The 14,852-nt window shown below is 52.3% G+C and overlaps 1 protein-coding gene across 1 annotated transcript; it reads left to right on the forward strand.

Annotated features, from left to right (window-relative positions):
- Positions 1–3,031: 3,031 nt before the first annotated feature.
- Positions 3,032–14,651, forward strand: MMACHC (metabolism of cobalamin associated C). The gene is made up of 4 exons (XM_082265269.1): positions 3,032–3,139; positions 4,933–5,127; positions 5,362–5,514; positions 14,207–14,651. The coding sequence occupies exons 1-4, from the start codon at positions 3,059–3,061 to the stop codon at positions 14,516–14,518; spliced, it is 741 nt and encodes a 246-aa protein (XP_082121395.1). The 5' UTR covers positions 3,032–3,058; the 3' UTR covers positions 14,519–14,651.
- The last annotated feature ends 201 nt before the right edge of the window (positions 14,652–14,852 follow it).

Here is a 14,852-nt window from a genome sequence, read left to right on the forward strand (position 1 = left end):
AAGTCGGGGATGAGGAGGAGGAGGATGAAGTCGGGGATGAGGAGGAGGAGGATGAAGTAAAAGATGAGGATGAAGTCGGGGATGAGGAGGAGGATGAAGTCGGGGATGAGGAGGAGGATGAAGTCGGGGATGAGGAGGAGGATGTGGTCGGGGATGAGGAGGAGGATGAAGTCGGGGATGAGGAGGAGGATGTGGTCGGGGATGAGGAGGATGAAGTAAAGGAGGGGGATGAAGTCGGGGATGAGGAGGAGGATGAAGTCGGGGATGAGGAGGAGGAGGATGAAGTCGGGGATGAGGAGGAGGATGAAGTAAAGGAGGGGGATGAAGTCGGGGATGAGGAGGAGGATGAAGTCGGGGATGAGGAGGAGGATGAAGTCGGGGATGAGGAGGAGGATGTGGTCGGGGATGAGGAGGAGGATGTGGTCGGGGATGAGGAGGAGGATGAAGTAAAGGAGGGGGATGAGGATGAAGTTAGGGATGAGAAGGATGAAGTCGGGGATGAGGATGAAGAGGAGGATGAAGTCGAGGAGGAGGAGGAGGATGAAGAGGAGGATGAAGTCGAGGAGGAGGAGGATGAAGTCAGGGATGAGGAGGAGGAGGAGGATGAAGTCGGGGATGAGGAGGAGGATGTGGTCGGGGATGAGGAGGAGGATGAAGTAAAGGAGGGGGATGAGGATGAAGTTAGGGATGAGAAGGATGAAGTTGGGGATGAGGAGGAGGAGGATGAAGTCGGGGATGAGAAGGATGAAGTTGGGGATGAGGAGGAGGATGAAGTCGGGGATGAGGAGGAGGATGAAGTCGGGGATGAGGAGGATGAAGTCGGGGATGAGGAGGAGGATGTGGTCGGGGATGAGGAGGAGGATGAAGTCGGGGATGAGGAGGAGGAGGATGAAGTCGGGGATGAGGAGGAGGAGGATGAAGTCGGGGATGAGGAGGAGGAGGATGAAGTAAAAGATGAGGATGAAGTCGGGGATGAGGAGGAGGAGGATGAAGTCGGGGATGAGGAGGAGGATGTGGTCGGGGATGAGGAGGAGGATGAAGTAAAGGAGGGGGATGAAGTCGGGGATGAGGAGGAGGATGAAGTCGGGGATGAGGAGGAGGAGGATGAAGTCGGGGATGAGGAGGAGGATGAAGTAAAGGAGGGGGATGAAGTCGGGGATGAGGAGGAGGATGAAGTAAAGGAGGGGGATGAAGTCGGGTATGAGGAGGATGAAGTCGGGGATGAGGAGGAGGATGTGGTCGGGGATGAGGAGGAGGATGTGGTCGGGGATGAAGTAAAGGAGGGGGATGAGGATGAAGTTAGGGATGAGAAGGATGAAGTTGGGGATGAGGAGGAGGAGGATGAAGTCGGGGATGAGAAGGATGAAGTCGGGGATGAGGAGGATGAAGTTGGGGATGAGGAGGAGGATGAAGTCAGGGATGAGGAGGAGGATGAAGTCGGGGATGAGGAGGAGGATGTGGTCGGGGATGAGGAGGAGGATGTGGTCGGGGATGAGGAGGAGGATGAAGTAAAGGAGGGGGATGAGGATGAAGTTAGGGATGAGAAGGATGAAGTCGGGGATGAGGATGAAGAGGAGGATGAAGTCGAGGAGGAGGAGGAGGATGAAGAGGAGGATGAAGTCGAGGAGGAGGAGGATGAAGTCAGGGATGAGGAGGAGGAGGAGGATGAAGTCGGGGATGAGGAGGAGGATGTGGTCGGGGATGAGGAGGAGGATGAAGTAAAGGAGGGGGATGAGGATGAAGTTAGGGATGAGAAGGATGAAGTTGGGGATGAGGAGGAGGAGGATGAAGTCGGGGATGAGAAGGATGAAGTTGGGGATGAGGAGGAGGATGAAGTCGGGGATGAGGAGGAGGATGAAGTCGGGGATGAGGAGGATGAAGTCGGGGATGAGGAGGAGGAGGATGAAGTAAAAGATGAGGATGAAGTCGGGGATGAGGAGGAGGATGAAGTCGGGGATGAGGAGGATGAAGTCGGGGATGAGGAGGAGGATGTGGTCGGGGATGAGGAGGAGGATGAAGTCGGGGATGAGGAGGAGGAGGATGAAGTCGGGGATGAGGAGGAGGAGGATGAAGTAAAAGATGAGGATGAAGTCGGGGATGAGGAGGAGGATGAAGTCGGGGATGAGGAGGAGGATGTGGTCGGGGATGAGGAGGAGGATGAAGTAAAGGAGGGGGATGAAGTCGGGGATGAGGAGGAGGATGAAGTCGGGGATGAGGAGGAGGATGTGGTCGGGGATGAGGAGGAGGATGAAGTAAAGGAGGGGGATGAAGTCGGGGATGAGGAGGAGGATGAAGTCGGGGATGAGGAGGAGGAGGATGAAGTCGGGGATGAGGAGGAGGATGTGGTCGGGGATGAGGAGGAGGATGAAGTAAAGGAGGGGGATGAAGTCGGGGATGAGGAGGAGGATGAAGTAAAGGAGGGGGATGAAGTCGGGTATGAGGAGGATGAAGTCGGGGATGAGGAGGAGGATGTGGTCGGGGATGAGGAGGAGGATGTGGTCGGGGATGAAGTAAAGGAGGGGGATGAGGATGAAGTTGGGGATGAGGAGGAGGAGGATGAAGTCGGGGATGAGAAGGATGAAGTCGGGGATGAGGAGGATGAAGTTGGGGATGAGGAGGAGGATGAAGTCAGGGATGAGGATGGAGCACCGGTGCTCTTACCTGTCCTTCTCTGTTGCTCTCACAGCTGCCTCCTGATTGGCTGCTCTGACGTTGGGTTCGCTCTCTGATTGGTTGTCGCAGTCTGCGTGTCTCCGAGCTCTCTTCCCTGATTGGCCTCTCAACCAGCGGGCCTCCCTCAGCGTCCTCTTTTCTGATTGGCTACACAAAGTTTACCTACATCATGTCCTCCATCCTGATTGGCCCTGTAGAGCCGAGCGACCTCTGAGCTGTCTCCTGATTGGCCGCTCTCTTCCTGCGTTTCCTGGGTGACGGAGCTGTAACGGCGGGCGCGAGCGATGCCGGGATATGACTCTGGGCGGCACCTATAGAGGGAATCCCCGCCCCTCCCCTAACACACTTTCGACACGCCCCCTTCTGACCTGTATGGAGAGAGGAGATGGGGGAAGAACACGTGGAGATCGGAGAGAGACTTCAGGGGGCGCTACAGCCCTATGGCTTCCAGATCTACCCCTTCCAGGTGTGTATTACCCCACCCTACCACTGGGGGGCGCTACAGCCCTATGGCTTCCAGATCTACCCCTTCCAGGTATGTATTACCCCATCCTACCACAGGGGACACTACAGCCCTATGGGTTCCAGACCCACCCCTTCCAGGTGTGTATTACCCCATCCTACCACTGGGGGTGCTACAGCCCTATGGGTTCCATAACTACCCCTTCCAGGTGTGTATTACCCCATCTTACCACAGGGGGGAGCTACAGCCCTATGGGTTTTAGATCTACCCCTTCCAGGTGTGTATTACCCCATCCTACTACTGGGGGTGCTAGAACCCTATGGGTTCCAGATCTACCCCTTCCAGGTGTGTATTACCCCATCCTACCACTGGGGGCACTACAGCCCTATGGGTTCCAGATCTACCCCTTCCAGGTGTGTATTACCCCATCTTATCACTGGGGGGAGCTACAGCCCTATGGGTTCCAGATCTACCCCTTCCAGGTGTGTATTACCCCATCCTACTACTGGGGGTGCTACAGCCCTATGGGTTCCAGATCTACCCCTTCCAGGTGTGTATTACCCCATCTTATCACTGGGGGGAGCTACAGCCCTATGGGTTCCAGATCTACCCCTTCCAGGTGTGTATTACCCCATCCTACTACTGGGGGTGCTACAGCCCTATGGCTTCCAGATCTACCCCTTCCAGGTGTGTATTACCCCACCCTACCACTGGGGGGCGCTACAGCCCTATGGCTTCCAGATCTACCCCTTCCAGGTATGTATTACCCCATCCTACCACAGGGGACACTACAGCCCTATGGGTTCCAGACCCACCCCTTCCAGGTGTGTATTACCCCATCCTACCACTGGGGGTGCTACAGCCCTATGGGTTCCATAACTACCCCTTCCAGGTGTGTATTACCCCATCTTACCACAGGGGGGAGCTACAGCCCTATGGGTTTTAGATCTACCCCTTCCAGGTGTGTATTACCCCATCCTACTACTGGGGGTGCTAGAACCCTATGGGTTCCAGATCTACCCCTTCCAGGTGTGTATTACCCCATCCTACCACTGGGGGCACTACAGCCCTATGGGTTCCAGATCTACCCCTTCCAGGTGTGTATTACCCCATCTTATCACTGGGGGGAGCTACAGCCCTATGGGTTCCAGATCTACCCCTTCCAGGTGTGTATTACCCCATCCTACTACTGGGGGTGCTACAGCCCTATGGGTTCCAGATCTACCCCTTCCAGGTGTGTATTACCCCATCTTACCACAGGGGGGAGCTACATCCCTATGGGTTTTAGATCTACCCCTTTCAGGTGTGTATTACTCCATTTTACCACTGGGGGAAGATACAGCCCTATGGGTTCCAGATCTACCCCTTCCAGGTGTGTATTACCCCATCCTACCACTGAGGGGGGCTACAGTCCTATGGGTTCCAGATCTACCTCCTTCCAGGTGTGTATTACCCCATCCTACCACTGGGAGCACTACAGCCTTATGGGTTCCAGATCTACCCCTTCCAGGTGTGTATTACCCCATCCTACCACTGGGCGGGGGGGGAGCTACAGCCCTATGGGTTCCAGATCTACCCCTTCCAGGTGTGTATTACCCCATCCTACCACTGGGGGCACTACAGCCCTATGGGTTCCATATCTACCCCTTCCATGTGTGTATTGCCCCCTCTGTGTTTGGGGTGTCATGGCGGCAATGTGGCTCAGTAGGGTAGACCGCCTATCTCATACGATGATAGAACTGGCTCGGTGGGTAAGACCCCCATAGGATTTATTCCTGGAATTCTTCTCATTTCAGGTGGGTTGGTACAACTCCGTCCTGGATCCCGCTTTCCATCTCTCCTACCCCGATGACACGCTGGCGTTTGTTGTGCTCAGCGCCCCCTCCATGTTTGAGAACGCATTCAGACCCTTCCTGACGGAGAAGAAGCTACAGAGTCTCCGGGACCCGATCGACCAGTGCGTCGCCCATCACATGGCGCTGGCCAAGGAGGTAACACGGAACGCCGCATTCACTGTACTGTCATGGCGGTCACATCCTATTGGCTGAGTGAATGGATGTCCGCTTCCTATAGGGTCTTAGGAGGACATAGGGGGAGGGGATTGCCGAACTGCTACAAAGTAACAGACTTTGAGTGAACCTGTCACTAGGAAACATAATAATATTCTCTCATGTGATGGCCTCTTCTTGGATCTTGTATCTGATTGGTTATCTGTCTGTCTTCAGCTCTTCCAGTCTCACCAAGTGGACGTCATCTACGACTACGAGCTCCACCCCAACCGGCGACCCAAAGTTCTCATGCAGACAGCGGCGCACGTATCCGGAGCTGCATACTATTACCAGAGGAAAGACGTTCCGGAAGATCCCTGGGGGAAGAGGGTGAGGAGCTCTGGGAGTGGAGAGGGTGAGGAGCCCTGGAGGGGGGGGCGAGGGAACGTGAGGAGAGCTAGGAGGGATAGAGGGCGAGGAGTCCTGGGGAGGGATAGAGGGTGAGGAGCCCTAGGGGGGAGGGATAGAGGGTGAGGAGCTCTGGGAGTGGAGAGGGTGAGGAGCCTTGGAGGGGGGGGCGAGGGAACGTGAGGAGCCCTAGGGGGGGGATAGAGGGTGAGGAGCCCTAGGGGGGGGTAGAGGGTGAGGAGCCCTAGGAGGAATAGGGGATGAGGAGCCTTAGGAGGGATAGAGGGTGAGGAGCCGAATGTGGGGGGGGGGGGGGCATTAGAAAGGAGGGTAAGGAGCCCTAGAAGGGAGGGGCCCTAGGAGGAAGGATGAAAAGCCTGTGGTGCTAGAGAGTTAGGACACCAAGGAGGGAGAGAGTGAGGGGCACTAGGAGGAGAATCAGGAGCCAATGGGGGTAGATAGCGAGGTGCCCTGGATAGTAGAGAGTGAAGAGACCTAGTAAGGAGGGGATGAGGAGCCCTTGAGGGTAGATAGTGAGGAGCCCTTGAGGGTAGATAGTGAGGAGCCCTTGAGGGTAGATAGTGAGGAGCCCTGGAGGGTAGATAGTGAGGAGCCCTGGAGCAATAGAGAGTGAGAGGAGCCTCTGGGGGGGAGGGGGGGGGGATCACATTGGGGTAGGGAGTGAAGAGACCTAGGAGAAAGGGGTGAGGAGTCCTGAGGGAGGGGGGAGGAATCATTGTCTGTCTTTCTCCTTTCCTTCCTCCTACTTCCTTTTTTCTTTTCTTTCTTTTGATTCTTTCCTCCTTCCTCCCTTCCTCCTATCGGCACTCATTGTTAGTATTGTGTATTTTTGTTCCATTTGTTTGTTTATACAAAGTTTGGGTACAAAGTTCGCTCTGGTGCCCTTGTTGTGTTATTTGCATTTTTTTTTTCTCTTTCGTTCATTGATGGACACAGCTCTCGATCTTTTTAACCATTGGGTTATACTGCCCCCTACAGGAGTAAGACACTAGGCAGAAAAAAGTTCTGGCTACACCTGTGGGCAGTCCCGGGGGGGGGGGGGTATACTTCCTCTCCCGGGGGGGGGGGGGGGTATACTTCCTCTCCCTGCTACAACCACTCAGTTTTTTCTGCTTAGTCAGAAGATAGGACCTACTTCCTTGCTGGAATCTCTGGTCCTGGCCATTTTTTTTCCTTTTAGAATTTGAAAAAAAAATTTTCTCCTGGATTTTTCCTGGGAGATCTACATTCAACTCCTGGATTGGGCGATGGGCTGAATAATCTAGATCCTGTGGTCACCCTCTATTTCGATGGCGAGGGGTTCTGTCTGGAGCAGTGCCCACCTGGTTCCTGTTATGGTGAGTAGCTATCCCCCCCTCTCCCCCTGGAGGGTTTTGGGGTGGACGCGGGCCCCTCCCTGGGACAGTCGAACCCCCGGGTTCCCCTCCTTCCCGTTAGCCCCCCCGAGTCTGATGGTCCCGTGGGTAATCTATTCCCCCCCTCCTCTCTCCCCCCTCCACCTTTACTGGAGTTGTATGGTGGTCTGGCTACCTCCTGGGACAGGGTGCTTTACTGACGATGGGGGCAGGGGGGGGGGGGTACGCCGCCGGTGACCAAGCGACCGGCTGTGGGGAGGGGGGGTATTGACCCCCCTCTCAGAGCCTGCAGGGCCCTCCAGGTCCCATCCATCCATTGATGCACTGATGGCGGTCCTGGGGTCCTTTGTGTCCCAGGTGGAGGGGGCTTTTGGGTGGCGGGGTAGTAGAAAGCGCCCCCCGCCTTCCCCTGCTTCATCTGTCTCCTCAGATTCTGAATTTGGCCTGCCCTGAGGGGGTCTGCGGCCTCGCGCCTTGAATTGTCAGATGGTGAGGATGATTCCTCCACCCCTGTAGCCGCGCACTAAAAGGCACTGGTGGACGCACTGATTGTGTCTGTGCGTGAGACTTTAAAAATGGAGGACGTAGCTGAAGCTGTGGCGGAGATACCGGTTCCGTTTTGGCACTAGCCATCTAGAGCGGCGAAGGTGTTTCCGTTTCCTTCCTATTTTGACAGATTTGTCGCAAAAGAGTGGGGCCATCCAAAATGTACCTTTGTGGTCCCTAAGCGATTCGCAATGAGGTACCCATTTGAAGAGTCTCTCCTTAAGGCTACGTTCACATGTCAGCGTAGCGATCGCGGGCAGAATCACTGCGATTCTGCCCGCGATCCGGAAATCCTTGCAAATCGCGGGACGCCTGTGCGTTGACCGTGATTTGCAATAGCACCCATAACCCTGTGCGATGTTGCAGCGATTTCCGCCTGCCGAATCGCGGTAACATTGCGCAAAAAAAATTGCGGGACGCATGCCGCCCCAAAGAAGCTCTTGTACCTTTTTTGGGCGTCATGTGTCCCGCAATTTTTTATTTTTTTTTGCGCCATGTTACCGCGATTCGGCAGACGGAAATCATGGCAACATCGCACAGCGTTTGGGGTGCCATTGCAAATTACGGGCAACGCACAGGCGTCCCGCAATTTGCAATGATTTCCGGATCGCGGGCAGAATCACGGTGATTCTGCCCTTGATCGCTACGCTGACATGTAAACGTAGCCTAAGAAGTGGACTGTTCCACCGGTGGTGGATCCCCCGGTTTCCAGGTTGAATAAGGCCCCCATGATTCCGGTAGAAGAATCGCCGGCTTTTAAGGATCCGGCTTACAGAAAGGCAGGGGCTGTGGCCCGCAGTAGGTTCACTGTGACCGGCTCGGCACTCAGACCGGTCTTTACCCATGCCCTGATGTCACAAACTCTGACCGAGTGGGCTAAGCTTTTGCGCTGTGACCTGGAGGGTGGGCAACCCCCCCTGCCTTTGCGGTCAGCTGGTCCAGGGGCTGCAGTTTATCTATGATGCCTCTTTAGATGCAGCTCCCCTGATTTCTTGACTGTCTGTTTCGGCAGTGGTCCTTGGGCGTGTTTTGTGGCTCAAATGTTGGTCTGCGGACAAAAAAGCCTTGACTGATCTTCCCTTTGAAGGAGATTGCCTGTTTGGAGCTACCCTGGATGACATCCTTAAGAGTCCCACAGGGGGGAAGAGCACCTTTCTTCCACAGACTAGAAAGGGTAAGGAACCTTAGACGTGGCCCGTCCTTCTCGGCTTACAGGAAGCTTTTTCGTCCCTCAGGGTCGGCTGACAAGGGTTCAAAGCCTTTCAAGGCCTCCTTGGGAGGATCCAAGAGAACTTGGTCTGGTAAGTGCAAACCTGCAGACAAGGCTCCTTCTGCATGAAGTTGTGCCCTCACTCATGCCAGGGGTGGGGGGACATCTTCGCTGGTTTCCAAACCCATGGGCCTCCTTGATGCAAGACAAGTGGGTCCACAAAGTGATATGGTCCAGCTACAAGATCTAGTTTCCTTCTTACCCTAAAGGGAGGTTCTTTCCTTCCATCGTGCGTCTGTTCATGGACCGATTGCAACACCTGTTACTTCAAGGGATAATTGTTCCAGTTCCAACTCTGGAACTTTTTCAGGGGTTTTATTTAAACCTGTTATCGTTTCCGAAGAAAGAAGACAAGGTGCGTCCAATTCTGGATCTCAAGGCTCTGAACTGCTTTGTGTGGGTACAGAAGTTCAGAATAGAGTCTGTTCGCACAGTGGTGGCATCCTTGCATCAGGGGGATTTCCTTGCCTCTATCGACATCAAGGGCGCTTTCTTACACATTCCAATATGTGTTTGTCACCACCGCTTCCTCCGCTTTGCCGTGGGAAAGGAGCATTATCAGTATGTGGCATTACTCTTTGGTCTCGCCTCTGCTCCTCGGGTCTTCACAAAGGTGTTGGCGTTGTTACGTCAGAGAGGAATCGCAGTGCTGGGCTACCTGGACTCTCTTGGGAGCAGAGTCTCCTTCTTGATGGACAACGTGGACATCGCTATATGGACTCTGAGGGAGTTCGGCTGGCTTCTGAATTTTCAGAAGTCAGCTCTGGTTCCTTCTACGAAACTGGACTATCTGGGTCTGACTCTGGACTCGGCTCTAGCCAGAGTTTTCCTTACTCTGGACAAACTCCAGAAGTTGTATGCTGGTATTCATCTCTTGCTATCCAGCAGGTGGTCGTCCCTCTGGACTTGAATGAGGGTTCTGGGCCTGATGGTGTCTACCTTCGAGGAGGTCCCGTTTGCACAGTTCCATACGAGGTCCCTGCAAAGGGAGATCTTGTCCAAATGGGACAAGTGTCTGAAGTCTCTGGACAATCAGATCCGGCTGAGCCGAAAAAACAAAACGGTCTCTGATCTGATGGCTTCGCTCTCCAGGGCAAATCTTTTCTTACCCTGTATTGGACAGTGCTCACCACGGATGCCAGTCTGTCCAGGTGGGGAGGTGTCCTGGGTCGGCACTCCGCTCAGGGAGTTTGGACACTGGAAGAGTGCAGCCTCCCAATCAATGTCCTGGGCAGAAAGTTTTTTTTCAGGCCCTCTCCGCCGTGAACTTTCCAGGGGTGGAAAATTGTCAGGCGGATTATCTCAGTCGGCATGCGTTGGATCAAGGGGAGTGGTGCCTTCATCCAGGGGTGTTTCATCAGTTGTGTCTCCGGTGGGACACCCCCGAGATGGATCTGTTGGCGTCTCGGCTCAACAGGAAGGTGCACAGGTTTGTGGCACGGTCACGGGATCCGCTAGCTGACGCCACAGACACGCTGGTGTCCAGGGTGCCAGTATCGTCTGATTTATGCTTTCCCTCCTCTCAAGCTTCTGCCGAGACTCTTGCGCAGGATCGGGGCAGAAGGAATTCTGGTCATTCTATTGACCCGACCCCGGATTGGCCTTGCCAGTCTTGGTACGCCGATCTGGTGTGGCTGGTCACCGATGCCCCTTGGACACTACCTCTCAGGGAGGATCTTCTGTCCCAAGGGCCAATTTTCCATCCTGCTTTACAGACGCTGGCTTTGACGGCTTGGCTGTTGAAAGCCAGGTGCTGAAGGATAGAGGTTTGTCTGGGTCTGTGATTCCCACACTACTGAAGGCTAGGAAGTCTACTTCTAGGAATATCTACTATCATATGTGGAAAGCTTACATTTCGTGGTGTGAGTCGCTTTCTGTTCACCCTCTTTATTTTTCGGTGGTTCAGGTCTTGACCTTCCTTCAATGAGGGGTTGAGCAGAAACTGGCCTTGAGTACCATTAAGGGTCAGGTGTCGGCCTTGATGGTCTACTTTCAACGACCCTTGGCCACGCACTCCCTGGTGCGTACTTTTATTTAGGGGGTTCAACATTTGACTCCCCACTCCTGCCTTGGGATCTCAACTTGGTGCTTTCAGCTCTGCAGAAGCCTCCCTTCAAAAATATTCGAGGGATTTCCCTGCTTACACTATCCCTTTTTGGTGGCTATCGTCTCTGCGCGCTGGGTGTTGGAATTGGCGGCGTTGTCTTGTCGTTCCTCTTATTTGGTGGTCCACAAAGATAAGGTGGTTCTTCGCCCCCAGTCTTTCATTCCTTCCAAAGGTGGTCTCTGATTTCCATATGAATGAGGACATTGTGTTGCCTTCCCTGTGTCCCAGGCCAGAACATCCTAAGGAAATTGTTTTGCATTCTCCGATGTGGTTCGGGCTATTTGGGTGTACCTGGCAGCTACGGCGTCTTTTAGGAAGTCAGACTCGCTAGTTGTGCTTATGAATGGACCTCGAAAAGGACTATCCGCTTTTTCTGCGACCATTTCTATATAGATCAGACAGACGGTGACTCAGGCCTATTCGATTAAGGGTCAGGTTTCTCCTTTTCCCTCTGAGGGCACACGCTATGCTGGTGCTCAGTGCTTCTTGGGCATTTCATTATTAGGCGTCAGTGGCACAGATGTGCATGGCAGCTACTTGGTCGGGGCACATTTTCACAAAGTTCTATAAAGTGGATGTGTTGGCATCTGCAGATGCCTCTTTTGGCCGCAAGGTTTTGCAGGCTGCTGTTTAACCACTTTTCGACCGCTCACATGGAGCGTACTGCGGCAAAGTGGTTCGTTATCGTCCAGCGACGCAGGTCTACGTCGCTGGACTCCTCCCCTTGTGGGCGGCGCGTACGCGCCGCCGGAGGCTCGCTCCCGCTGTATTCAGACACAGCGGGAGTCGGGCCAGGGGAGGAGAGGCGGTGATCACCGCCGCTCTTTCCCGATCGTCTGGGGATCGAGTGAGGAGATCCGCCCGCTTGTGTAAACAAAGCGGGCGGATCTCCTAAGTGACAGGCAGGGACAGATTACAGGATTCAGCATAGCTCAACCTGCGATCTGTCCCTGTGTCACTCAGTCCCCTCCCCCCCCCCCCACACACGTCAGTAAGCACCAGGCATACATTAACCCCTTGATCACCAATAAAAGTTAACCCCTTCCCTGCCAGTGTCATTTTTACAGTAACCGTGCATATTTATAGCACTGATTACTGTAGTAATGTCACTGGTACCCCCAAAAATGTCAGGGGTCCGATCTGTCCGCCGCAATGTCGCAGTCCCGCAAAAAAGAAATCGCAGATCGCCGCCATTACTAGTTAAAAAAAAAAACAATAAAAATGACATAAATTTCCCGTAGTTAGTAGCTGCGATAACTTTTGCGCAAACCAATCAAAATACGCTTATTGCGATTTTTTTTTTTTTTTTTTTTTTTTTTTTTTTTTCCAAACATATGTAGCAGAAAACAAATTGGCCTAAAATGTTAAAACATTTTGATTTTTACATTTTTATTTTTGGGAAATTTCATATAAAAAAATGTGAAAAATATTGTTATTTTTTAAAAATTGTCGCTCTTTTTTTGTTTATAGCGCAAAAAAGTAAAAATTGCACAGGTGATCAAATACCACCAAAAGAAAGCTCTATTTGTGGGAAAAAAAGGACATAAATTTATTTTGGGTACAGCGTCGCACAACTGCGCAATTGTCCGTTTAAAGTAACGCAGTGCCGAATCGCAAAATATGGCCTGGTCAGGAATGGGGTAAAATCTTCCGGTCTTAAAGCGGTTAAAAATACGCTCATTGAGAATTTTTTTGTCAAAGACATGTAGCTAAATACATTTTGGCCTAAATATATGACAAAAATTGAATATATTGGATATTTTTTAACTGTCAAAGTAGAAAAATATTATTTTTTAGAAATCGTCACATTTTTTTATTAATATCGCAAAAAATGAAAAGCGCAGAGGGGATCAAATACCACCAAAAGAAAGCTCTGTTAGTGGGGAAAAAAAGGACATAAATTTCGTTTGGGTGCGGCGTTGCATGACCGCGCAATTGTCAGTTAGTCGCACAGTGCCGAATCGCAAAAAGTGGCCTGGACGTAAAGCAGGAAAATCCTCCGGTCCTAAAGTGGTTAAGGGCGCTTGTTCCCTCTTTGAGGGTGTATTGTTTTTCAGGTGGGCTCCAGTTGTTTTGGTTGAGCTCCTGATACCTGGTTTAGCCTTGGGAATTTTTTATCTTGCTGTTCCCACCCCTCATGTTTGACACGGCTTTGGGACATCCCAATGGTTATGAAGATCAGGAGCTGTGTCAGTCAATGAACGAAAGAGAAAATGGGATTTTTGACTTACCGTAAAATCCATTTCTCTGATGTTCATCGATGGACACAGCACCCACCCCTCTGTGGAGTTGTATTACTTCTGACACTGCTTGTAACGGATCAGGGCACCCCGGACTGGGTACCTCCATTGACAGATGCTCCTAGTGCTTCCCAAGGGCTCCAAGCACTCTACCAGACACCATAACCACTTCAGACCCCACAAACCGCCGCAGCTTGGTTAGGGTCTTGCAATCTTCTACCGACCCTGGACCTACGACAAGGCTCCAGGTTCCTGTGGGTGACCCTCTTTCCCCAGAGAGTGCAGCAGAACAAGCTCTATTAGAAGCTCTTACAAGAGCTTAGGGATTATCCAAGGGAGTATGGAGGACATAGCAATCGCTTGCTTCAGATTCCCCCAATAAGAGACAGAACTCTAGATTGAGGTAAAGGAACTCAAAACAACTTTATTGAACAAGACTTATATACAGAATTTGGAACATCCCGCACCCAACAACCGCTTTCCTATTGGTCAATTGTAAAGTACCTGTGGTCTCCTTCAGGTCCTCCTTAGCCATGCAAATGAGGACTTGAAAATGAGTCAGCAGGGATTGGTCCGATAGCTTGACCAGAAGGACTGTTATGTGCAATGAGACAGAAGCCCCCAGGGGGCAATCGATGTACACAATAGCCAGACACAGAACAATGGGAGGTCATTAGCACTTACAATGAGACAGGGCAATCCATATTCCCTCCCAATACACAAACAAAAGGAAAACCTTGCTGACATTGAAAGATATGTAATATACACAGCATTTAGGAATTACAGATTTCATGGCAAATGGGAATAAATCTTAATATTTCTATATGGAGATATTGCTGGCAAATATGAAGCAATCCAAACCATTACTTATCTGTCTTTAAATTCCAGTGATGGTGTATACCGTCACACTGCTTGTAACAAAACTGAGTACCTATAGCAGAGAGGGGGAGTATGCATCCTGGGACTGCCCATTGGCGTAGACAAGTTATTTTTCTGCCTAGTGTCCTACCCCTGTAGGGGGTAATATAACCCAATGGTCAAGAAGATCAGCAGACTGTCCACCAGGTGTCCCTCTCTGTTGGATTTCAGCTGTTGTCCAGTTTCTCATTTCTCCTTTGTATTTTTGTTGTTGCAGAAGATGTTCGGGGTTTGCATCCACCCATCCTATGGCGGTTGGTTCGCCATCCGCGCTGTGCTGGTGTTCACCGATGTCCGGGCCCCCAGCTTGGAGAAGCCTGAGCCTATAGACTGTGTCCCGACCCGGGAGGACCGGATCCGCCTGCTGGAGAACTTCAACTTTAACTGGCGGGACGGGAAGTACCGCGATGTGCTGCCGGCGGAGGAGAAGTACTCCGAGGAGCAGACGCTTTACTTCTCTACGCCACCCGCGGAGCGCATGAAGTTGCTGGAAGTGTGGGGTCACCTGCCCCCCAGCCCTCCCTGCTGAACCTCCAAGAGTCAGCCTCAGGTTAAAGGGCGGCTCCACCCATAACTCATATCACATTTGCTGTAGCACATTATACCTCTTCCCACCAGAAATCTTTCCTTCCACCCAATATCTGCAACTGTTACAATGCCAAATGGTGTCCCCCCCCCCTTCCTGAAAGTATAGACAAATTATTGTGGAGTGACACCTTCAACATGGTGTCACCGGAGGGGAGGAGTCATGACTACTGCCACTGAAATCTCATGGACCAAGGTACCCATACATAGACGGAGGGAGGCGGCATCAGGACATTTAACCTGTCTTCCAATCTCTCATCTCACCCCATGTAGATTCC

The sequence above is a fragment of the Pelophylax lessonae genome (assembly GCF_965119305.1).
Source record: "Pelophylax lessonae genome assembly, chromosome: 8".
Classification (NCBI taxonomy): Eukaryota; Metazoa; Chordata; class Amphibia; order Anura; family Ranidae; genus Pelophylax; species Pelophylax lessonae.

Coding starts and splice junctions, on each gene's coding strand:
- MMACHC (XM_082265269.1), top strand. CDS start 3,059: ATGGGGGAAGAACACGTGGAGATCGGAGAGAGACTTCAGGGGGCGCTA. Junction 5,128..5,361: donor ACATGGCGCTGGCCAAGGAG/GTAACACGGAAC, acceptor GTCTGTCTTCAG/CTCTTCCAGTCTCACCAAGT. Junction 5,515..14,206: donor AAGATCCCTGGGGGAAGAGG/GTGAGGAGCTCT, acceptor TTGTTGTTGCAG/AAGATGTTCGGGGTTTGCAT.